The sequence below is a fragment of the Amblyomma mixtum genome, chromosome 5, assembly GCF_055824585.1.
Source record: "Amblyomma mixtum isolate Tamu chromosome 5, ASM5582458v1, whole genome shotgun sequence".
In the NCBI taxonomy this organism is placed as follows: domain Eukaryota; kingdom Metazoa; phylum Arthropoda; class Arachnida; order Ixodida; family Ixodidae; genus Amblyomma; species Amblyomma mixtum.
In genome coordinates this window covers 24,464,991-24,490,507 of record NC_143016.1, presented here as the reverse complement: position 1 = coordinate 24,490,507, position 25,517 = coordinate 24,464,991, and the positions used below count along the sequence as shown (strand labels likewise).

The 25,517-nt window shown below is 47.2% G+C and overlaps 1 protein-coding gene across 2 annotated transcripts in view; it reads right to left on the bottom strand.

Moving 5' to 3' along the window:
• The window catches only part of LOC149341543 (protein amalgam-like), a 282,683-nt gene that overhangs the window by 63,558 nt on the left and 193,608 nt on the right, over window positions 1-25,517 (bottom strand). For both annotated transcript variants that reach the window (XM_089543639.1, XM_089543638.1), the window contains exon 2: window positions 3,045-3,238. In XM_089543639.1, the coding sequence (XP_089399765.1) occupies window positions 3,045-3,238 (194 nt within the window). The remainder of the gene's footprint in view (window positions 1-3,044; window positions 3,239-25,517) is intronic.

Sequence of the window (25,517 nt, the reverse complement as noted above, 5' to 3'; positions counted from 1 at the left end):
ACAGGTAAAAATTCATCCCTCACCTACGAGCCTCCATCTCCCTCAACTGTACAGAAGCTTTTACCCACCATTTTTTTTCTCGTTCCACTACCGCGAAGGCAGCGGAACGAAAGAGTTACGGCGTAATAAAGTTCAAAGATGCAATGAGAAGGCGATCAATGTAAAAGCGAAATGTGCAACCTTTGCTGAAAGGCAGATTTGTAGCGTCACTTTGAATGATAAGGTGCTCATTCTATTCCTGTAAGCCTCCAATATTATCAAACTCCATGTTGTAGGCTGGTTTGCCAGGCGCAAGTATGCAACCTTATGGGGGATTTAACGTCTCAATGCTGCACGCGGGGGCTATGAGAGACGGCTTAGTTGAGGGGCGCGGGTTGATTTAGACTAAGTGAGGTTCTTTACCGTGCATTGACAGCGCGCAACACACGGGCGTTTTCACATTTCGTCGCCGTTGAAAATGCAGCCGCGGTGGCCTGGACTCGATCCCGCCACCTTGCGCCTAGCAGCCGAAAGCAATAAGCACCGGGCCACCGCGACGGGTCGCAGACGCAAGAGTGGGGCACTGAGCGGTGAGAAAAGCGTCATCAGGCCTCTTCTCTCCGAGTTTATGGCAAAATGCTTGTAGTCTTTTTTTTTTAAATATGCAGACCAAGGTACTCGCTTCCATGCCGCGCAGCGTGGCTCTTAAGCATATTTGGCGGTCCTAAGCTTGGAAGTTTTGGGGACTTCAGTTTATCCTGCATTCCTGAGATTAGGGTCCCAGAGTCTGCAAAAGGAGCCGCGCAGCAGAGCTCAGAAGCAGACCCCTTGGATTGCATACTTTTGACAACGGCTGTACATCTCGATCGTCACCTATTAGAGTCGCGCTAAGCTAAAGGACGTCAGCACGGTACAGCGATGAGATCAGGGGCCTTTAGATACCGCTTTCTCCACTGACAACGCCTCATTCTGGACACTATGCGAGGCTGTTGAAGTTTGTGTCTTTTCATTGATACAAGTGCTTTGAAAACTGTCGCGCTGCTTTAGTAAAACGACGACTGCAGAAGCGGACGACACAGGAAGGTCGTTCAAGCTTAATCCTTCGTGTTAAACTTACTCTTGATCGAGAAGAATAATAGTGCTACTCATTTTAGTGGTACAACTGTTAATTTTACTAGCATATAAAAACAATTCAGCAGTTAGCTAGGTTTAGAGTTGTTTGGGACCACTAATACTTCCAAACCTTTATGAACTGGTCTTCCGTAAGCTAAACCATTGCAGCTTGAACTTTTTTCTTTGCCATTGTGCATAGTTCTTAGTCCTGAGTACTCGTTAAAAGCATTCGCCTAGCTCACACAGTGTCAGCTTAAATTCCTGCTACGATAACTGTTTTTACCTATGTAGTGAGTCCATGTTGAGTGTCAAAAGACTAGCCAGCCTATGAAATCTCAGCCTCTGCAATATTTCTTTTCATTTCTTACCTTTTTAGACATTAAGATATGCTGCTCATTCTAAGTTTTATTTTGTTGACGTACGTTTTTACATATTTAAGTTCTCATTCCATTGCGATTGTATAGGAGTATTGTTATTCAGTAGAATTAGAACTTAGGTCACGATCAGTAGCGAAGTGCGGCATGAAAATATTGCGTTTTTTTTAATACGTGTTTTCTGTAAGGAACCTTATAGAACACGTCCGGCTGTCCGAGTGACATCATTTTTTTCTATCCTTCATTCCCCAGTTAGGGTGAGGAATTTATTGGTAATCAAAACAAAAGGAAGAAATGGCGTTTCAGTATCCTTGCGTCACACTATGTATAAGTCCATATTCCGAACGTAATATATCCGCGTGTGATATCCGTTCCACGTTTTCGTCGCTTCACATTCTGAACAAGAAACCAGCAGGAATTTCGAAAATTCTTCCTTGCTCTTATTTTTTTTTGCCGTGACAAGTATTCGTTTGCCTTCTCTGTTAAGGATTTAGTACAAAACTATCATGATGATTCGTTTCTTTTTGCATCTGACATCAGCAGCTAAATTTTTCAACTCTGTGGGCTGCCTATTATTAGTTTAGGCGCCTTTCCTGTAGTACTGTTCGCATTCCTTTCCCTTTTTTTTTTGCACGCCAGTGCAGTGACACCTTGACTGTATTAGAAAGAGAGGGTGGCTGTTTCTGCCCTAATAATATCGCTGCCACGCAATTGTTGCCTTCGCTGCTTGTTAGTACGCTCTACCGGGAGCCCTTGTTGAAAACTCATGAATGCCACCAAATAAGCGCTAACGCCTTCCACCGCAGAAGCTAGCACCGCATAACTAGGCAGCGAACCCACGCTCGGAATGCGCTTTCTTCGGCACCTTTGCTGTCATGCTGTCAGTTCATGCAGCGCCCGACAGAACGTGCCCCCCCCCCCCCCCCCCCCCCCCCCCTTAGCACTTTCAGAAGCAGACCTGCGCAATGTACCAGCACAAAAGCCGGTCTCGCAGCGTAAATTCGCGCAGTGCGGTGAAAGCGTCGAGAACTGCCCACCGCTAATAAACAAACTAATAAAAAGCAGTTAGATCTCATGAACGACTCGTAACTTGCTCGTGCGCGAGTACTAGGGAATAGGGAATCCGGATAACCAACAAATCGGTAACACACGCTCCGACAGAATCAGACCCTGTTAATTTGCGTAGAAACATTCGCAGACTTGTCATTGGTTAGCTATTCGATGTAGCTCTGGCTTCAACAACACTTCACACGACTTTTTTTCAAACCAGGAGTAGAGCAGACAGAATTTGCCTTCCGCTTTCATGCATCCCATTCCTCTTGCAATCGTGCACCGATTGTACCGCACAATGGAAAGCAAATCGTTTCAGTGCTTGCAGAGCGGTGATTCCTCCCAACGAACACAAAACAGAGGCATAAAAGAGGCCTAGCAGGACGCCTTCCGACAGCGTAGGAGTCTACCGATGAAAGCGCGGGCGACGAATCTCCCTTTGAGACTGCGCTATAGGCACCAGACAACAATAATCCTCGTACGTGCGGGGAAAAGGGCGGTTTTGTGCGACCGCACACGCGTACTCACCGTTCTGTCCCCCAGATGGCGCACCTTGCAAGGCAGGAAGACCGCCTTGCCAGCGCTCGTGGTGACGTTCCTGGAGGTGCTGTTGTCGAAGTAGGGAGACGGCTCGGACGAGTCTGGAGCCCGCGCTGCCCTGCCACCTCCAGAACGCATCCGGTGGGAGTAGTGCTTGGACCGGCTGTGCATTTCGGCCAGGCCTGCAATGGCGCAGGGAGGAGAAACAGAAAAGGACGTAATTAAGTGGTCGCCCCCTAAGGTGATCGTGCGCTCCTTCATCACTTGTCTTAACTCCTGACAGCTAAGCTGTGAACTACGCCGCCTAAACTTCAAGCGTTTGCTTTAACTGGCAACTGCCTTACTTTGTTCTCAGCTTCTGACTATAACTATTGTTTACGAATACCGAGCGCTTAGCGCTGACAGAAACACGGTATGTTGTGCACCGGGCATCCTGAATCCTTACCCGTCGACCGACGGAAATTAAAACGCTCCAACGTTGGCAACATCGATCGCCAGCCCTGTAGGCTTGCTAGAGACTGCTTCCCTTCCGGAGGCGTCGTGCGACAGGTTGTGACTCTGCCGCACGTGCGTTCTTAATTGACGTCGTTCATGATTACTCCATCCCTCTTTTTTCCCTCTAAGCCCCCTCCTACATTACTCCAGTGCGGGCTAACTAACCGGAACGTCTTCTGGTTAACCCCCTGCTTTCCCTCTTCTAGTATTTTACTATTTTGCACACTCGGGGGCTAAAGCTGCAGGCTTTATTTTTTGCAGTCTGCACACCGTCATTAACCGCAACTGTCAAGTTGCAGATTAATGTGTGCGTAGAAAAGCACTGACATGCGTTTGCACCGCAAAGTAGTTGTTCTTTTCAGTTTTAGTGACCACGAGGTTAAAACAGTAGTATAGCATGTCGTAGTCAAGAAAGCACTGCATCCTACATTTTTGGTACGAAACTATGGCTGACAAAACAGTTGAACATTTGCATCGAGGCCATTGTACCCGAATGGAGATTAACCTTAGAACACTGCCGTCACACACAATGTGCTGCAATTATAAGCTAGAGCTTTCTTTACGAAGAAGAAAAAGCTGAGTACTGTCGATTGCCTGCTGAACAATACGTATGCCAGCAAGGTTACGCGATATACAGAATGTCTCAAATCCTTTAATACAGATTTTTCTTTGAAAAGCGGTGAAAAATACGCCTGTGTCGTCGGCGCAGACTGATGATACAGCATGACGGCTATTATTTAAGTAACAGGACGCTACGAAAAGACTAGTAATTAACTGAAATTAACTGATCAACTTTTTATTTTTGGTTTTAGGACACAACATTATATCGAAAAATTGAAGATCTTTGACATTAAAGGGTAACACAGTTTATAAATTTCTGAATCAGCATCGTGCTTCAGGATACTGAGCATAGAAAATATGCGTTTGGGAGCTCGTTAAGTGGACTTCTTCGCCTCACATTTTATCAATCTGAAACGTAGAAAAGCCAACTTTTTTTTTTTTCACATTCGATATCTCGAAGCATGAAGCCAATTATGAAATTTAAAAAACTGTGTTCGCCTTCGATTTTGACTTCTTTCAATTTCGCGATATAACCTTGTGCCCTCAAACAAAGCACAGATAAGCTAATCTGTTGATTTTAGTTAATTATAAGTTTTTTCACTGCACTCTATTGTATAAATAACGTCCGCCTTCGCTTAAAATCAGACTACAACTCACCGCACCCAAGTATCTTTCACAGCTATCTAAAAAAAAATCGCTATTGAATAATTTGAAACGCACTGTATATGTGTCGTTAAAATGCAAGCGAAAGGGGTCCTGACAATGAATTAGTCAAGTCATATATTAGGCTTTATAGCGATAGCTCTACTCCTCGGGGTATAACTACCGATTTAGATGTGGATGATACAATGACCTTCAATGCCTCACAAGGTCAAACCGAACTTACCTGCATGGGGGGTACGGCCCAAGCTATGGTAGTATGATCACGCGATCATATGACTATCACCATTGGGTACCCGACGTTGACCTTTGACATTTGTCGTTGACCTTTGACCCTTGACTTTCACCTTTGCTTTTAGAAAATGGGCACCACATCGGCAGTGACCTTCAATGCCTTACAAGGTCAAACCGAACTTAACTGCTTGGTGGTATGGCCCAATTAGTATCACCCCTAGTTCATATCACTATGATAATCGGACACCTGACCTTCGCGTTTGACCTTGAGCTTGACCCTTGACCCTCATCTTGACATTTAATTTGAGACAGTGGAGACCATGCTTAACAGTGCTTTCGCTCGTATAACTAGGTTCAAGCCACCTTGAACCCAAGCCATTTTTTTCTAATCTGCTTGTGCTAGGGAGGCATGCGTAAATTTATGACCTCCTCTTCAGGCGCAATTTTTATTTTATTGAAATCAGTTAGTTTTTTCATCTAAGTAGTATTTTCAGGCCTCAAGAAAGGGAATTTCTTAGTGTTTGAACGTGAAAAACCAGCGGGTAAGTAAGGTGGAAAGTTGGGCGAGTTGAATCTTATTCATGATGAAGTTTAGCGCCAAAAACGAGGACAAAGTAGGAGTAGGAGTGTTGTGTGAGGAGCGCTCGTGTTGTGTCTTCACTCCTACTTTGTCCTCGTTTTTGGCGCTAAACTTCATCATGAAGCAGCGGGTAAGGTTTTACAAAGATGTGCAGAATTCCGTACAAAGTGTCAGATTTGTTATAAATAGTAACATAGAAATGTTCTAAATATGTCAGGTAAGCACCCCAGGAATGGTGAAATCAAATTGCGTTTCAAATATTCACATTACGCCCGAAACTGAACAAAAACAATCAATGTTTTCACCTGCGACAAAAGCCATCTGCACAAAAATGGTGGACAAAGTGCTACCTAGCTCACTGTTGAGTGAAATATTATTTACTGCGTTCGCTACCTGTAATTAAAAACCAACTCATTTGTGACAAGAAGGCTGCTCAATTCGACTGAAACAATGAAATCGCTGCTAGGTGCACCATTCTCTCAGAAAAAGCTGTGAGTTTGCTGTATATACAATTGTGTACAAAGCGCCTGAAAGGGCTTTCTTTGTACACAAAAAAGAAAGCACGATTATGATAACCTGTAATGCAAAGTTTGAGCCCAGCTCTTTATAAGTCACCTGTCGCCGTTGGCAGGTGGTGTGCTAAGGTGTTAGCCACCGTGCAGAATTTTCCCGTGTAAGCCACCCTCGAAGCGGCGTTTCATTCTGATGCTACGATGACCGGTTACACCGACAACGCTGAGGACGACTACGACGACTCCGACGCAGAATGCAGGAACGGTCGCCCAACAGCTGCGCTCTAAAAGAAATCGGTGGCGAACGGGTCCGAAGGCAGTCCCTGTCCCTTTACTAAGCGCTCGACTCTACAATTAATAATAAACGACAAACTAGCCCAGTTTCCTGACTTGACTCCCTTGAACGGAAACATTTTAACCTACCGACTTTAGTATCTTGCCGTGGCTGACTCGCAAGAAAAATTTTACCTGCGGATTGAAGGAGAGACACAGTCTCAAAGAGCAAAGACTTTTTTTACGTAGACAAAATGATTAATGTAAAACGAAGGAAGAAAGAATTGTTAGTTATGACTCCGAAAGTTTGTATCATGAGTCAACTACGAAAAGAATTGACCGTCAGACATCCGAAAGCGAAACAAGGCTGCACAAATCCTGCCCCCAACTCCCGTCCTGATTCGACAAGCGCCATGCTTTATCTCCACATTTCCCAACAACTCCAGAAAAACGACAGGATGCTGGAAAAAGATAAATCCCTCAGTTCTTCCTGTCTCTATTCCTGACGGCATCGCGAGCCCAAAGTACAACATCCAAAACGCAGTAACAGTAAGCAGCAAGGAAAGACGCCGGCCCCTATTAGTTTTCATTGAACGAAAAGTGCATCGACGGGGCTTCTGTCTTTAACAGCGCAGCGCAGGGCTCTCATTTTACAACATTCGGCGTCGTGCAGCCTAACCCTTGTTGCCCACGCAGCAAGCTGAGGCGAGAGTGAGAAGCGCGTCTTTCCCTTTCTCTTTCCTTGCCTCCGGAGAGCCTTCGAGAAAACATGTCCTAGCGGCTTTCGTCTGACACTCGCCCGCCTTAGAGCGCTGGCAGCGGCGGCGTGGTTGTCACCTTCTAGCAGTTTCTTGTTGTTCTTTTCGCTTCCAAACTTGCCGGCGCTTTATTTTGCTTTAGCGTTAATCGCTTTGTCCTCTTGCCAGGCTGTCTTCCTCGTAGAAGGTCGCGTCTTTTTACCCACAAAGAAAAGGGCAACCCGTAAGGAAAGGAGACATCGAGGAAGATGCGTAGCAAGAGAGCGCGATATCGCTGGCAAAAAAAAAAAAAAAAGAGATACAGTGTGAAGAAAAAGTCCGAAGGCGACAAGGTTCAGACCCGAACAAAAGCGAGGAGACAGCGGCGGCAATGCGCGTAGAAGCCAGCAGTGGCAAAGAGGAGGGGAGAAGAAGAAATAAGGACGGGTGACAAAATCCCGACCGAGTCGAGCCGGCGAGCGAGAGCGCGCGCGTGCCGATCAAAGCAAACACTTTTTCCTGGCGGGCCACCGGCGCTGGGAAATGCCCGCCTTCTCAATTAAACAATGATCCCCGAAGAGAGAGAGTCATCCGTTATTGTTAAAGGGCGCCCGGTTGAGATCGAACGGAAGCCAGCTAGCGACCGAGCGAACGCTCGCTCGCGCGCGCGCATAAACGATTTGAGGCGGCGATAACACTCTCGATCCCAGAGGCGGCAGCGGAATACGACAAGACGCGTAAAAAAAACAAAACAAAACTAAGTGGCCGTAAGAAGATAGAGTTGAAAGAGAGGCAAGTTTGAGCATGCGAGAGGGAATAAGCGGAGGAGGAGAGCAGAGAGCATGAGGCTGGGAAGCGGCAGAAAGAAAAGAAAGCAAAGTCCATAAACGGAGATCTAAAAAGATGAATGAGCCGGGCCCAGTGAAGATTGTCGGTCGGCGCGTCATAACAGGATAATCGCTGAATAAATAATACTCAAAGCAGGGAGTGAAGGAAGGCGAGATGGAGAGGGCGAGGGTGATGGCGGAGAAAAAAAAAATCGTTCTCGAAATTTCACGCAAGCAGAGAGGCCTGTCGCCTGTCGAGGGCGCGCTCTGGCTGGCGCAGTGCGCGAGAAGTGCGTTGGTAGCCTGTGGTGCTGGCCTTGCCGTTGCTGCTGCTTCGGCTGCTGCTTGATCGAAGCGCTGCTGCCACGGCTGAGAGAAGTGGGAAAGTGTGTGTGAGCGCGCTGTGTGTGCGGACTAGTAGCTGGCGAGGCTGGAGGACGCTGCCTCAGCCGCCAGAACCGGGGACGTCATTCAAGCAAACTTTTCGGATCTCATCCTGTCTCTCTCTCTCACCTCCCTCACCCTCTTGCATCGTGGTGGTGGTTTCTGTCTTTTTTCTTCCCCTTCTTGTGGCAGAGGGCGGGAAAGCAATAGGGTGACGGAGCGAGAAAGAAATAAAGAAGGCAGCAGCGCGAACTGTAAACTGGAGGGTAAGCTTGTTTGTTGGATCGCAACGATCGCGTTTTCTCAGAGCGCGCTTGTCCGTGACTGCCGCTTTTTTGCCGCCACACAATGGGCCCTCTGAGGAATTGTGCTTATGCAGGCCGAGCAGCGAAGGCGACAAGTAGAGCAGCGGCGAGTAGGCGGCTATTAGGCGAAGTAAACGGCAGAAAGCACGCTGATATGGAGCTCGAACAATAGAAGGAAGAGTTTGCCTGCCATTTTTTTGCTGTGTGCCTGGATGAGTGCGCCTGTATATCGTCTATTGATTACACTGGCTGCTTGAATTAAAAGCGAAAGTACGAAGCCAGTACACAAGAAAGGGACATGCGAGAAATACAGGGTTGCATTTGAAGGACCTGTCCAAGGACAACGTCGTGGTTATAAGCTGCCAGAAACAATACATGAGATATTTTGCTTTGTTACTATTTGCTCTTTCACCAGGAGGAAGATAAGGCTCGATAGTAACAGAACTCTTCCTTTCACTAACGATGTCGATGATACAACTATTTATTTAGATTGAGGCGACGGCTTCTGTTTATACCTCCTCTTGCACAATGGCGGCAGGCACCATCTGGCTGGTTTCTCAGCGAAACATGTGACCTCAATCACCAGATCTCCCGTACACAATGCGATCATCTCCTCGCACAATGACTTGATGTGCGCATGTAATGCACGCATAATGCGGGACCTATCAAAAATAAACCTGGAACCTTAGAAAGCCACTGCGTTCACCTCAATTCGGCACCCTTATAAGATATAACATAGCCAAGTGGCCGTTACTACAAACAAAAAAAAACGGGAAACTCCATAAATCGTGAATTGCAGTTATTTAAAAAAAATCTTTAGAACGAATCGTACCGTTTCTTTTAAGAACACTACCCAATGGGTGCTAAAACTCCCTTAGACGTCCTGTGGACGTCCAGGACGTCCATGAGACGTCCACGGGAGTTTCAGTGTTCTTGGGTAACGACAGACCACCTGCACAACATATTCATTTACATTAGGAAAACTGTATAGTTAACTTCACCACTCATACCTCCTCATCGCCGCAGCTTTTTAACCAGACGAGTACACGTTAGTAGGCTTTCCGCCTGTGTTCCAGCCGGTTTCTGAGGTGTCTGAGTGACATTACATGAAATTGGCTTTCCGACTTTCCTCGTACACGACGCCACCAGCAGGTGCTTGCTTTCAAAAGTTCATGGGTGCATGATCAACAGTAATGAAAGGGAAATATGTCTCTGCTGTCCATTCTCAAACTACCGACAGAACCCCTGCTTGCATCCAACGTTAAACGCAGTTCTGCACTTACGGCTTCCTCGAAACAGCTCTGCAACGCTCCCAGCTATTTATAAAAATATGGAGCCGCATGTATTGCAAGAAAAATCACATCATAAGCGCGGGAAACCGGACTGTTCGTGTTATGTCTGGATGAGCCTCAAACCAAAAGAAAAAAGAAAAAAAAAGGGACAGGAAAATTGTGAAAAAATAATATTCGTGCTTTAAGTTTGCTGTTATTTTTTATAGACTGCGCTTCGCTAGATTCCCTTCTTTGATAAATGACGCGAACCCATTCGTTAATAACGGCGCACTTTTTTGCATTATTTGTTCATTATTTCCTGTATTTGCCCTTCCTGTGATCACTCTCAAAGAAACCACTGCAGGACCAAAAAACCTAGTGACCTGTTAGTTAGAGTTAATGTGAATAGTCGAGTAGATAATTAAAAGAAAAAGCAGGAGCACGGTAAGAAACAACGAACGTCATTAGTGTTTCTTCGGGAGGCAGGGATGAACGAACATGAACGCCGGGATAAATCAAACGAGAAATACCCGTTAAATTGCAGTCCTGACTCAAAGCATTGGCCTCTTTCATTCCTGCGAACGCAATGGTTGGAAGAATTTGCTTCGCTACCTTCCAATCAGAGCCAGCTACTGACGTGGACTGCCAGGTTAAGCAAAAACTAAAATAAGGATTTTTCGTTCTCCGATCTGTCCGCGCCACGTGAGTGACCAAATGGGTCCCGCGATGAATATAAATGACCGATTCTCGTGATCCTGTGTCAAGTCACCGACTCCTGCATTATTGAGGCGCATCGAGATGGGAACAGAGCCAAATGTAGAGACACAAAAACGACGACCACGTTTGCTTGGATAAGGGACAGCGAGTGCAATTATGGGGTTATTAAGGTACTCGGTTATTCACTTTGATGTTTTGATTACACAGCGGACGGAATGGAAGTGTCGTGTCGCAAACTTGAATACGCACGACGACCAGTACCAGAGCTTAAAAGTTTCGCTCAAGAGAACGATGTTGCCAGGGGGCCCGCTGAATGCATTCGTGCTTCATATTTGAAGAGCCAGAACCCTTGTTCATATGTAAGAAATCAAATATTTATACACATTTTCTGATCCGCATACGGGAGTTTCTGCATGTGGTATTCTTTTATACCGGCGCACTGTAGTCTTCAACTGAGCCAGAAGCTTACCATTTTGCTTGCTAAGTCGCATGCGGTAGTTGCTGTGTAATGTAGTGCAACTAAAAAAATAGTATAGAAACCTTCAATTCTTCGAAATTATGCAACGTAAGAAAATGGTAACATGCCAATGGTATCATGGTACTGTTTGACGATATATTTTTTTGTTTATTTGTTTAGCCTGAACGTGCTTGGCGCATCTGTGGTGAGCCCTTCACCACAGCGAACAACAAACAGTTCGTCGAACCCGAGCCGAAGTGAAAACCGAGACAGAATTTTTCATTTCTTCATGGACTCGAGATGAACTGGAAGTTGACGCTTTCCATCGTTTGTCTCTGGAACGAAGCCGCAGAAATGAAACGAATGTTTCCATTTCGAGTCGAATACCTCTGTGCTTGCATTAGCTGCATGTAAGGAATTTAAGCTAGAGATATCTGACCACGCAAGAGGGGAGCCTCATTATTCTTATATCATTGCGCTTCGTGTACATCAACGATCGCCAGTAAAGACTTCCACCGTGAGTTGCAGAAAATGATCCGCGGCGGCGACGATTTCAGCAAGGATTAGAACCTCATAGTGGTGGTGACATTATAGTGCACTGGCCAGCGCTACGACCCTTTAACGTCCCACTGTGATGTAACCGGACGTCAAGCTGCGCCATCTTGCGACAGCTTCGTGCCGACATGGTGATCGTATCGATCACGATTTGTTGGAGCAGTGATACCAAGAAGGAATATGAACTTTTATAACGCGGTGCACTTCAATGTGCAGACACAGTGCCATAAAAACGGCGTATGAGATCGACGGTCTTGCTTCATATGTACAATGTCATCACGTTTCAACTACCTCGCACCACACTTCTCAAACAGTGCCGTCCGCGCTTTGCTGACAGCAACATTAATTACCTGGGGCTGTAGGAATAACCAAAGGACCCTGATCCGAAACTTTGGGAACTCTGAATGTCACACCTTGATAGTATCTGCTGTCGCGTTAGTGATGTTGTCAAGGCTATTTGCCACATAACTGAGCATAGACCACCTTTAACGCAACAAAATTTACTTTATACTTTTTCTCTATACGCACCAATCGAAGCGCTTCTTCGAAGTGCTTCTTTTCAGATGTGCTACGGCATTCAGTATACTGGATCTTATTCCTTTTCTGTAGGGTTTAAAACCTGTATCGCCTTTCTCATCACCCAATTTCTTTTTTTCAGACGCGATCAGCGTACAGCTATATAGCCCTCACAATGCTTTGTGCAGCTAAGATTAACTGGTTCAGATCAGTATTTTTTTGCTCTTAAGAATCGAATAAAAACTGATTGCTTTCCTTAACTACAGCGAGAACTTAGACTACCGCTCTTTCTATCTTATGCACTGCAGCAGTCTACTGGCACTCAGAACGAAAGGGAGCATCAGGGAATAAGAAAAGCTATGGAGGCAGTTTATTACATTACATGGGGGCAATACGATAGCATTAGAATAAGCGAATTTTATGACAGACAACAACGGCGTTTTTTTTCTTTCCATGATGCGGCTTCTGTTTGCAAGGATGCAGTTGGACAGAGGGGGCGGGGAGAGAGAGGAGAAGCACTGCTGAACGGTGCGGCAGTACGCAGTTGCAGCGCCATCGGACGGCACTCTACACACAGCCTATTTTAATATACTGCCCTTGAAACATGATTTAGAAAGAAAAAAAGTATGTTGTTGAAGTGGGCAAGCTCGTGCGTTTTTCACGGTCGGGCGCCTACGGGAACTTTCCGTCCACGACGCCGCCATCTTATTGAAAACCGTGAACCGAGGTCGCCGTGCTCGGTTCGCGATAACCGTGGTTAGCGGCGCAACCGCGGTTTGGTCCGGGGTGTGAACAGCAGTAATCACAGTTAACGAAAACTGCGTTTACCTTATCCACGGTTACGCGCGCCTGTGTGACAAGGGCTGCCTTCGATTCACTGAACACCACTTACGAGGCAAACAGCCTGGTGTATGCATTATATTACAAACAACATAATCATAAAGAGGCCTTCGCATTACATGCCTTTCCAATGCCCATTTCTTTTTCAATTTTAGTTTATCTCATAAATGCATCATTATTTTGTTATGTATGATGGCTGGCTCTACAAACGACAACATATTTCTTAGAGTCATCTCGTGTCGCCTTGCGGTGGCTTTGAATTCCCATAATTGGGAGGTCGGATCAAAGATATACGTCAGAATTAAATTTGAAATTAATCACCGTCTATAATAAAGATGAAGAACACGCTAAGAAAAAGCTCATTTATAGTCTGTGTCGCGCGAAACGTCATTATTTCCTCTACCTGCGTGTTGATCCGCACAGACAGCGAAAAATTCATGCAGGGCATTATGAAGCTCCAGAATCACATTTATGGCTCACGGAGTCAGACCGCACTGCTTTCCCTGGAGTAGCACCTTCGCCTAGCTTGTGCTCCCCGCTTGCAGATTGCAAAGAAAAAAAGAAAAACAAGCACTGACGAGAAGACGCGTATACGACTCCCATGCGGCGTCAGACAAGCAGACAGCGCATGTTTCCCGACACTGCGATATCACAACGGAGGGCTGGCGTCGGCGTGAGCCCTGGAGAAGCTCGAAGTTTTTGCAAGTCAAACAGAGTGGGGCCCTGGTGGCTTCCCTGGCAGCGCTGCCGCTAGGCGTCTTGAACATCTCAGGCGCGCCGGTCGGAACGGATAGAGACACAGCGTAATCCGGAAAGCGGCTTTGTTTGTTTCGTATCTGGCTCCGCTCCGCCTTCCTGCACGCGCAACAAGTCTGTTTATGTTTGCTCCAAGAAGGCGGCAGCGGAGAACTGAAACGAGCAGTGAGGAGACAGACCTGCTCCAGCGCATAGGTAGGCGGCAGTCAAATACGAGCGTATATATTTTTTTATTTTTTGCCTCCTCCTCTATTCTGTTTGTTTTTCTACCTTCTTGCCACCTTCCCCGGTGTACAGCGTATAAGAATACTCGCTTTCGTCAAGTTTTCTGCTTCACTCTGCCTGAGTATTCTGATTCCGGCTGTTATCAACCTACTACAGTTGCGGCACTCAACACCATTTTGATTTCACGCTAGCAGGATGGGCCTCCATTCGATGAGATTTGTTGCGGTAGGTCGTGTACAGCTCCCGGCCTTATAGAAAAGAAAGCTGCGCCATGTGCTGACACGATGTGCTAAGCTTTAATATGGCCATATTGACTTGGGGCACAACATCATAAGTTTTTTTTTTTTTTAAGTGTTCAATTGAATGCGCTACTAGCTTCAAGGTTTAATTTCTTGGCATGCAGAGCTCTAATTTCGCCTGCTAACTTGGGAATGCAATTAATGTTGCCTCCTCCAAAATTCTGCTCCAACTGTGACATCACCAGTTCTGGACAGCTTCTAGCCAGTGCTATAAGCCTAGCGTTCTATCGCGTTCTATTACACCCACTCGGTCATTAACTTTCTTTCTCACGGCATGGATGATGTCAATACGCTATTTTTTAAATATTCAAAGCCCTGCCCCACCTGGTTGCAACCAAGAGAATTGAAGCATTTGTCCCGAATTACTGGTAATAAATCCAACGAGCGTTTTTCAGCAGCTATCAGGTCATGAAGTGCCCGCGTAACGCTATGGGAAAGCGCTGCCACGGGTGGCCGCGCCGCGGCGTTAGCGGCCGCGGCGCTAGCGGTCGCGGGTGAGCCAGTAGGGATGGCGCACGCCATTCGTCGTGAAAGTAACGCGCTGGTATCGCAACGAACTGAAACAGTGTCTCTGTAGTTCATTCTGTGTAGTGCGTGTGAAATACTACGTGGAACTGCAACGACGAATGCCGAAGAACTACTGGGCGCCGAGCTGCCGGTTACTCAGCAGGAGGACGCAGGAGAATGCGTCGTTGGCCACGCCACGGCAGCAAACGGTGGTTGCTTTTTTAAAGCGAAAGCTTTACTACTTGCACTTTCAGCCTTTGCCGTGGCGCGGCGGTGCCACCATTGACCTTTAGTTGACCTCTGTGTGGCGTCATGTGTGACATCACGCCGAAGAGAAGGGCGACCGACTCGCGCCGTCGCAAGGCGCGGCGGTGCCACCACCGGCGCCTAACTCCTGCGCTCTCCGCTAGGAGCGCGATTGTGGCGTTACGCTGAAGAGATTAAGCTCGACTCACGTCGCTAGAAAGCAGTAGCTGTGCCAACCACCAGCGGCTTAACATTGCTTCGCGATCTCGCGCCGTCCGTGTACGACGGCGGTGCACATGAACGGCGGCCTGACTGGACTGGATTGTACTGGACTGGATTGGATTGGATTGGATTAGAATAGATTATATTAGATTAGATTACATTGAATTGGATTGGATTGGATTGGATTGTATAGCAGATGCATCGCCACAAGTCTAACCACAAGCACCACCACCAGGTATGCACTACCAGCTGAACCATGGCGTAGGTACGGATATTGCTTTCGCAATTACCGGGCTTAACCAAGCTAAGCCACAGCGAATTTTTCGACTCTCCGAATGTCCGCGTCTACGGACACCATTTTGAAATGAGTGATAGTCGTGATGTTCAGGTTGCCGTCTTTCGCTGCACAAGAGACGGAGAAACTCGATTCTGCTGCTCAGAGTACGGGACAGACGGACGCTGTCATGACTACTCCAGCTTGTAATCGGAAGCTGGTTTGGTTTTATGGGGTTTAACGTACCGAAGCGACTCAGACTATGAGGGACTCCGGAGTGAAGGGCTCCGGAAATTTCGACCACCTGGGGTTCTTTAACGTGCACTGACATCGCACAGAACACGGGCCTCTAGAATTTCGCCTTCATCGAAATTCGGCCGCCGTGGCCGGGATCGAACCCGCGTCTTTCGGGACAGCAGTCGAGCGCCGCTAATCGGAAGCGTCCCGGTGTGTTTGCCGAAGTCGGAATTGATACCTCGACAGTTCACGCGCCAGCGCGGCGAAGAATGGCTTCTAGATACGTGCCCTGATCAGGACAGAGCGGAAAGTGGTGCCTATCCTTGCTCGAACGTCTATAGCGCTGCTAATATAAACGTTGTCGAACACGCAGCAGGGCGGTATCAACTGCGCTTCGTTTCCTGCTCGCTTACTTCGTTATTAGTCTCGCACCACGGACACAGAGGCTGCATGTGCTTTAGCTTTACTTTTTAATGTTACGAAAGCATAGAGGTGAGTACAAAATGAGATGAGGGTGCGACGTGCCTCGACGTTGCATAAATGGATGTAGCTAGTCCACTTCGTACACACGCGGGAAAACACGGGAAAACAGCACACGTATAGCTGTAACTTCCTCGACACGGCGGAAGATAATGGAGCGGGTAAATATTTTTTTATAACTTGTGAACGTTTTGTAACACGCACCAACAAATGATTTATTGGGATTTGGTACATGAATGCTTGTTTGTATTATAACCTGCCAGTAGATTTCGAATACATATGGACTTAAGAGATGATGAATTATTCGTAACTGTACATACACTTCCTTATTTCATATATGCCATAAACGTCCGCTTTCCAACGTTCGTGCATGCTCAGGTATAAGTTCTCATAGTTAATAGAAAACTTATAAGGTCTGTGGTAAAATTTAACCTTTCTTGCGGCAGTTCAGCCAGGTTATGCCTAATTTATTCCTATCTAAAGATGAAAAGCGTTCCAAGTAGTGACCGCGGCACTTCGGAGCTCCACTCAGTTATGCAGGCTGTCTAAGCATTGCTTGAGGGCGCAGCCGCCCCCGGCATTTATTTTCCAACTAAAGCATAATGAAATATTTGTTTTTCAATGTAGCCTCTCTATATTCACACGGTAACAGCCTAAGAAATCATCATAAACGAATCAAAGCGCCTTTTATAGCAGTAGCTTGCGCCACAGCCCTGCAGTTGCGGCGCCGCTTCGTTGCCCCCTGACTTGCCGCTGGACACCTAACGGCAGCTTCTGTCCCTTCCTCGGAAGCTTCATGGCCAATAAAACGGTATTGATGGTGTGTGGTGTAACTAAGTCGCAGTTTTGACACCCGGGCTACATAAGTGCAGGCGGCTCCAATGCTTTTTCGTAATATTTCACCTCTGCATTTCAAAAGGGTACAAAGAGCCCTTGGTGAAGAGCTCAGAGCTTTTTTTTTTTTTCTGGGGGGGGGGGGGGGGGGGGGGGGAGGGGGGTTCAGAGGACTGCCTACAAGCTGCAATGTAAAATTTGCATGAGGGAAAGCACAAGAAGGAACCTTAAAAACAGGAGAGTAGATCTAAAAGAAAGTTCAATAAGAAAGCAAAGCTGGTTAGATAATGAGGCAAGGTTAATTACAGATGTCGAGGGTAGCATGTTGCCTTTCATTCTGGTATGAATTCACTTTTCTGCTTCAACGCCACGAACTCCGTGCAAATGTGGAAGTTCACGCCCTTCGTGAGGCTCGAGGAAATAACCATACACGTTATCGTTTTCTTCAACATCAATCTTTTTTATTGCTTCTTTAGGATATATGCCCATCACATGTCCATAACTGAAGCCCCATGTTAAGTGGACTGATAAAAACATGCGTCCAAAAACTAACTAAAAGCAAGTATCAGACAAACGCAACCTAAGAGATGAGAGCACGCTCGCGCGCTTCCTTGCAGATCGCGAAGATGCATGACGAAGGTGGTCCGGGAATACATAAAGGGAATTGACGACCCGACGCTAGAGGTGCGTGCCGCTGCCCATACGCGAGTTCTTGCGCCTCCTCTCCTTTGGCTATTCTGAGTTTTCTTTTTACCCCGCCTCTTACCTGTCGATATTTTCGCTCGCTCTGGGTGTTCTCTATTTGCAGTAGCAAAACCGTGAATATTGGGGAGGCACTTTAACGTTCTCCGCGTCCTCCCTTCTTTCGTCCCCCCCTTACATTCAGGCACCGTTATTTCAGGCGCTGCCGCCATTACGGCTTCCACCTCGGACGTGTAACCAGGCAGCGAACTCGAGCGGCAGAAACGGCATTCCGCGCTATCGGGAAAGGAATTTTATGGCGCCTCCTCATTCCGCCTGCTTCTTTTTGTTTGTATTTTCTTCTGTGTGGTACTGTTACTAATTTAAAGCTCGAGCACCTGTGTCTTCTTGTATCTTTTGGTTTTAAAAAGCCTTGCTATTAGTTTTGCGGCTTTAAAATTTATAGCCCGTGCTTTCTTATAAATCAGAAAGAAAAAGTTCAATATATAAAGGAGCATAAGCATATTGCACTTCTGACGTCTCTTTCTCTCTCTATACCCTCCCACACACTTGCGCCGGCACACACATGCACGCGCACACACACGCGCGCGCACACAGACACAAACACACACACGCACGCACGCACTCGCACGCACGCACGTATACACGCAATCAGACACGCACACAGACAGGCACACAGACACGCACACAGACACGCACACAAACACGCACACAGACGCGCACACGAACACGCACTTAACTAAAATAACAGCACTTAACTTAACAGCACTTAACTAAAATATTTGATTTCTTGATTTCCAGACACCAATATTAAAAGTGAAAAGCAATGAAAATTTTCATATTTTTATGCTTGTCTTGAACTGAGGCAATGATGACAAATATCCCTGTGGCGCTCAAGGAGAACGCAACAATTACTCAAGAAGTCCGTGTTTTCATCCAGTCCGGCGAATTTGATCGATAGTGCCAAGCGATCCAAGAAAAATTTTTGAAACGCTGTCTTTTCTGAGAAGAGGGTGCCTTGGGCGCGCGATATTTCTAGGAGCAGCGTCGTATGCGTGGAGGAGTGAAATTGATTTTCGTTTTTTTTTTTTTTTTTGGGGGGGGGGGGGACGATTGCAATCCATGTGATTATGGGCGTTCCGCTTGATCGAACGTTCGCTTCGTGCGACCGAAGCATCGCTAAATGCTCGTGCTTTCTACGGAGACAGTTCCGCGGTAAAGGAATGCCTTCGGGAAATACGTACTCGTTATGTTGATGAAGCGCTGACGCGCAAAGATGCAGTACTTGTCCGAAATTACAACCGCCGTGTAAAAATAACGCCTCACGAAAATAGCAGACCAAGAAGAGGGAGTGGGGGATTGAAGAGGGGGCTCCGCGCGGAATGAAGAAAGGGCGGTAAAAAGCGAGAAATGTTAACGCATATTTGGAAGGCATCGCACGTATCTCAAACGCAATAATAAAAATATTTTTCAAGTTCACATGAACGCTAACCGTGTAGCTTCTCTATGTCTATTGTTTCCTTAGCCCTAACCATAGCGTTAGCCGATCACTAGCTGAACTTAGGCGCGAAACCATTTCGCAAATTGCATTGGCATTCACCAAACAGTGCAACCAGGAAGCTTCTTCCGTCTTGTATTCCTATTCTTGTTGCTCTCAGAAAAGGGCTTAACGTTTTCTCTCCTTGAAACCTACGGAGTCTGTAGGGAAGAACCCAACATAGGCATATCTGTTCAAATCACACCCACACTGTAATATGACAGATTTTCCTTCTACTGTACTTTCATTCAGTGCACGCCAAGGGGAGGGAAGTGCAACGACAGCTATGAAAATACAGAAAAAGGTTTGAAAATTCAGAGGCCAAATGATGTTCCGAAGTGCCGAGACAGCACGTAAGGGAAACGGCATCCTCTTGGAGAAGCATAGACGAGCCGGGAGAGGGCAAGACACCACAAAGCCACAGGGTCGATGCCAGCAAGCAGCTACCGAGAGAACAAAAGGCGCATTGTCCTGCACCGCGCAAGCTGTCCGGTGAATATTTGATGACCACCGCAGGCGACCGACGTCTACGTTAAGACCGGCGGAGTCCCCGCTATTCGATGCCGCGTGTCTTCGTCGAGGGGCACACGTATGCATTAAGAAGCCTCCGAAAGTACCGGTTGCCACATTTTCACGCGTCTTCTTTTGTTCTTTTTCACTGGGGCGTCTACTCTGTGTAGGAGCATAGTACTTAGATCCCCCGTACCACCGGTATCGCCGCCTGTATTGCGAAAACGAGGTTCTTGTAGCGCTAATCTTTTGCCTTTCATTACGCAATTCTGTGGTGTCCTTAGTCCTTAAGGTCAGAAATCTGCCCTGAAGGGTCTGATTTGGGATGCTGGCGTGAATATGTAATGTTGGGCGACTTCAATACCTGGTCTAGCTATGAGATGTATTGTGGAAATGCTATATGTATGCCGCAAGCGTGCTACATTTTGAGCTTTCAATGCTGTCATTGTTCGGTAGTTTTGCGTCATTGTTCGGTAGCTTTGCGCAAGAGAAAGGTAATGCTGCGTAACAAAGCTTTGAATAAGCCCGATGCTTCGCACCTACGCCCCATTCTTCCTTGGTCTGCACGTGGCGCCAAAAAGAGCGCAGGGAGGGGGGGGGGGGGGGGGGGGGAATATGGCGTATTTGTGCGTGCCAACTGGAATAGCGTGCAGCGGCTGAAGCCCATAGAAAATTCAAATTAGTCGTTCAGTGCCAGAAAACTACGCAGTTAATAAAAATGTGTGCGGACTGACGTATTTTTATCAATAAAGTTGCAAGTATTCATGGAAAGTTTGATTGTTTAGCTTGTAACCTTGCTTCTGCTACGTGTTCACCGAAATGTTGGTCAATAGGTTCCCAGGGCTACATTCGCGCGCTTTAGAAAACGCCTTGATGGTTTGGTTTATGGGGTTTAACGTCCCAAAGCGACTGAGGCTATGAGAGACGCCATAGTGAAGGGCTCCGGAAATTTTGACCACCTGGGGTTCTTTAACGTGCACTGACATCGCACAGTACACGGGCCTCAAGCATTTCTCCTCCAAAGAAATTCCAGCCGCCGCTGCCGGGATCGAACCGGCGTCTTTCGGGTCAGCAGCCGAGCACCATAGCCACTGAGCCACCGCGGCGGCGAAAACGCCTTGATTCACATGGAATGACACTGCTGTGGAGCACTGTTTTGTCACTGAGCGCTAGTAGGGCGCACTCCGCATGGCCAAAAAAGTGCACAACATTGTTCGCTGAGTCGTTTAGTTACGATGGCTAATGAATATCAGATTCCGGGCTCCGCACGTTAATAATTATTTCATGTACATTCAGTATGAAAAAAAAAATACTATGTTTTTGTCGGTTAGAAACTTTTATCGCGTCGCTTCATTTTTCATTGCCGCAAGTCTATCAGTAGCGTACAATGCAGGATAAGTAAAATTTTCTCAAAGTATCTGCAGTGTCAAGAGGCAGATGGGAGCATTAGCGCTTTTATTGCAAAGCAGGACGCTCGTAAATAATAAAAAGTAGAGGGACGCTTAATTATTATTATGCGATGACAGTGCGTCAGCTTGGTTTGCTCCAGGCTGCCACGCTGAGTCGAGGGTATCTCCGAAAAAACCGGCACCGCTACCCCCCCCCCCCCCCCCCCCCCCCCACCTCCCAACGCGCTCCAAGGGTGTCTGAAAGAGCACGCATTATGTGTGCTTTAGTGACAACTTTTTCTCAGCTTGGTATTTATATTTTCTTATATACTTTGCCAAATATATCTTTGCTCATTAGACGTTCTGTGAGCCACTTTGTTGTGCTATTTGTCGAGTAATTCGAAGTAATTTTTGTTTTTGCTTACCAATGGTAGTCATTTTCATTTTTGCTGAGTCATTCGTGATTTTTAAGGTTCATCCCGTGATAGCTACCTTCTGGCCTCTCCTTCCTATCGTCTGCAAGGTACAGGGGATTTCATTTCTCCACTTTGTCACCAGCCAACCATGGAAGGTGTCAGGTGGCTCTTCTAGGTACCAGCCATGACTGGTGGTTCTTTCCATTTTCCAAGTGACTGCTAGCAGGTGCACAACACTAGGCCTGACAACGCCATACCCTTTTTCTTCACGATGGGACAATTTTTCTTAATGCTAACGCATTATAAACAAGGCCTTGGTTTACTTCTCCAGTCCACTGTAGTGCCTACAGGGCAGTTATCTGAACACACGCGTTTATAACCCGGATCTAACCAACACACCCTAGACAGGTTCATAAAATATTCCTCGTGATAATACGGAGGCAAGACTGAACTTGGGCGCTTTGCAAAGCCTCATTTGTTAAAATCCTGAGCGAGTGTTCAGAGTGTTCGGTACAATACATAGGTCACCTGCTAGATCAATCCTAAACTCAAAAACAGGCGTAAATAAAGAAAATATTTAATTATAATCCTCGTCTAAAAAGAGTGCGCAATATTGATGAACTACTTAACTACTTCTGTAGCATTTGCTCTGCCTGTATATTTGATTCACCATGTAATAGCTTCAAGTTTTCCCACAAAGCAGAGCAAAATCCAAGAATGCGACGTCTGTTCAAAAACTGTTTGACGTGCTTTTTTTTTCGTAATAAGTATTCATTACATGACAGCGATGTCTTACAACCACTTCAACGTATTCCGTTTGGGAATTCCGATACGTAGCCCTTCGCTGCTCCCATGCACTTTTATCAGCGTACGACAGTCATTTTCGTTTACATCCACTTCAACGTATTCCGTTTGGGAATTCCGATACGTAGGCCTCCACTGCTCCCATGCACTTTTATCAGCGTACGTCAGTCACTTCCGTATTTGAGCGGCCGTCAAGCGCATCATGAAGAACATCCCACGGGCATTTCTCTTATAGATGGCGCTTACTAAATCCAGATGTGCTTCAGATTGCCTGGCCACTAAGGAATGTAGCCACTGAGCCCAAAAATTAGAGTTAAGTTGTGAAAGACAACTTGATACTTGCCACAAATGTCAGCCGTCGTAGGTCCAAGACCACAAAACTTAAAATAGCAGTCTACTTATTCAACGTGCACGCGTAGTGGTCGCGCACTCCAAGGCGATTTTTCAGCCCCCTTTTTTTCCCTCCTGTTGACAGCCATATTAATCACTATACGCCTGCACTCGAAAAAATACCTGCAAGGAGTAAAACAGAAATGCCTCCGCCGTCCTGAATTACTTCCGCATACTCATAGCGTTACCGGCAGCTGGTGCGTGACCAAGGAGGCTTGGGCGGCCGCCCCGTCCAGGAAGGCAAGCCGTATATGAGCGGGCTAACGAGCGCCCGGAACTTCTGCGGCAGATACGTTCGCTGCATAAGAAAGACACCGGCGGCCGGAGGGGGCCAATAATATGCGCAGTAACCGATCCATCTAGGCCGTCCATCCATCCATCTAGCGGGGCCGCATCGATCGATCTCGCTCGACGGTCGCCGCTGTCAGGGGGCGCCGCTGTGCGCATGCCCGACACCCCGTGACATCGCGCCGCCGCAGAGTTCGGCCACCGCAGCACTACTTTTGTGCCGACGCATGCTATTGGAGTAGGGCCCGCGTCGTGTCACGCCAACAAGGACGAAATGTCGATCGGAAACCTCACACAATGAGGCTGTTGTTCATATAAGGTGGCTCCTCAAGATAGGCATCGATTTTTTTTTTTTACTACTCCCTCATTTCAATTCTTTTCTTTGGAAATTTTATCCGATCGCGTGACAAGTTCGCGAGGTGAGTGAAGTTGCAACGCATCTTCTGCAAGATGCACGCCCACCCATGAAACCGATCGTGCACTCGCTCTGTCTCGGCCCGTTGTTCGCCTGTGCTGCTCAGGCACAACGTTGTTCCGAGCACGAAGTGTGCTGACGTCGACGAAAGAAAAGCAAGAATTCCGGAAACTTAGTTGGTAAGCTTGAGGAACACAATGTAAAGGACCACAAAACAATGACGTTCTCTCTGCGAAAAATATTTGGACTGGGACATATATGAACGGCATATTTGCGGACAGTACTTGTGCACTGGTGCATCATTGAAAGACAAAGTCAGGGATAAGCAGTTGTACATGCTGTCGAGGCTGTTTTAAATACACCCTCTTAGAGGAGAGCTTACTCTCTTTTTAGACCTTCCGTTTTTACAGTGTGCGCTTCACCTAGTTAATCTCCTTGCCTTCTCGTTCCTCTGCTCCTCTTTCTCTCTTAGCAGCGTATAGGGCCACTTTGTTTTATTTCTAACAGCGTCCAACGACTTCACTATTCTTCTAACGATTATGTCTTTTTTCGAACTGCTATTGACGAGTGGAACCTGTTGCCTGGACCACTGGCTAATGAACGTGACTTTTGAGGTTTACGGCAATGTTAGTGAGCCATCTTCCAGAATGACCCGTTGTTTGCTTCGTTTCATATTTATATTGTTGCGGGAAAGAATTGGCGGGGAATCTGGCCGTCGACTGAAGCACTGTGCTGGGCTGGAGGGGGCGTGTAGTGGCTGGGCTGTTCGTCGTCGCGCTGGGAGCTGAGAGGACGGTATGTGCTGCGACGGGACCAATAATTTCGACAGTGGCGGGAGATGTGGCCAATGCGGTGGCAATGGAAACAAATGGGCCTGTCGTCGGTTGTCCGCCAATCGTTAGGGTTTCGCCGACGTGGAGTGAAGTACGAAGGTCGTCCAGGAGCAATCGCAGTGATTTCGGGTGGTGGTGAAGACCGTACAGGGCTGACGGGCTGGAAACCAAGGTTTGCAAGCTCTTGGCGGACGACAGCCTGTACCAGAGAGATGGTAGGCAAGCGGTTGTCGCCATCATGTAGATGCAGGGGGGCAGGGGACATAGCTTCGAGCTCGCGTCGGATGATGCGGGTCACATTTTCTGGGGGCGCTGGAGTTTCCCGGCGTCGCAGGTCTTCACATGAAGAAGTCGCAGCCGTGTTGGGGAGGCGTGTGTACGGCTGGCTAATACGCCTGCTTTTGGCTTCCTCGAAGCGTCGACATTCCTTAATAATTCCGTCGACTGTAGTGCAGTTCTTGTATACGAGCAAGTTGAAGGCATCGTCGGCGATTCCCTTCAACACGTGGCCGACTTTGTCAGACTCGGGCATGTTGGCGTCAACTTTGTGACAGAGGGCCAGCACATCTTGAATGTACGACACATAGGACTCCGTAGATGTTTGAGCTCGGGAGGCGAGGTCCTTCTTAGCGGCAAGCGTTCGGCCGAGCGGCCGTCCAAACAATTCGCGGAGTTTCTCTTTGCACACGTCCCAGCTGGTCAGATGGTCTTCGTGCGTCTCATACCAAACCCGGGCAGTGTCTTTTAGATAGAATATTACATTTGCGAGCATGAGGGTCGGACCCCAGCGGTTGTAGGTACTCACTCGCTCGTACATGTTGATCCAGTTGTCGACGTCAGTGTTGTCGGTACCAGAAAAGGTCCCAGGGTCACGAGGGGGAGAAAGAACGAGTGATGTCATGGCCGGAGCTGAGGTTTGCTGGGCGGCGTCTTGGGTCATGATGAGTGAAGGCAACTGGCGGCCGCTGCGGAGCTCCGTCGTCGGTAGACGTAGGGGAAAGCCGCACCTCCACCAAATATGTTGCGGGAAAGAATATATTTACAGATATTTACAAATAGACAAGAACAGCTGCGAGCGGCACCGAGAACACAGTCCGAACTTCGTTGTCCTCTTCTACTCTTCCCACTCGTGCCATCGCTCTTTGTCGTCGTCGTCTACCCGCATCAATATTTA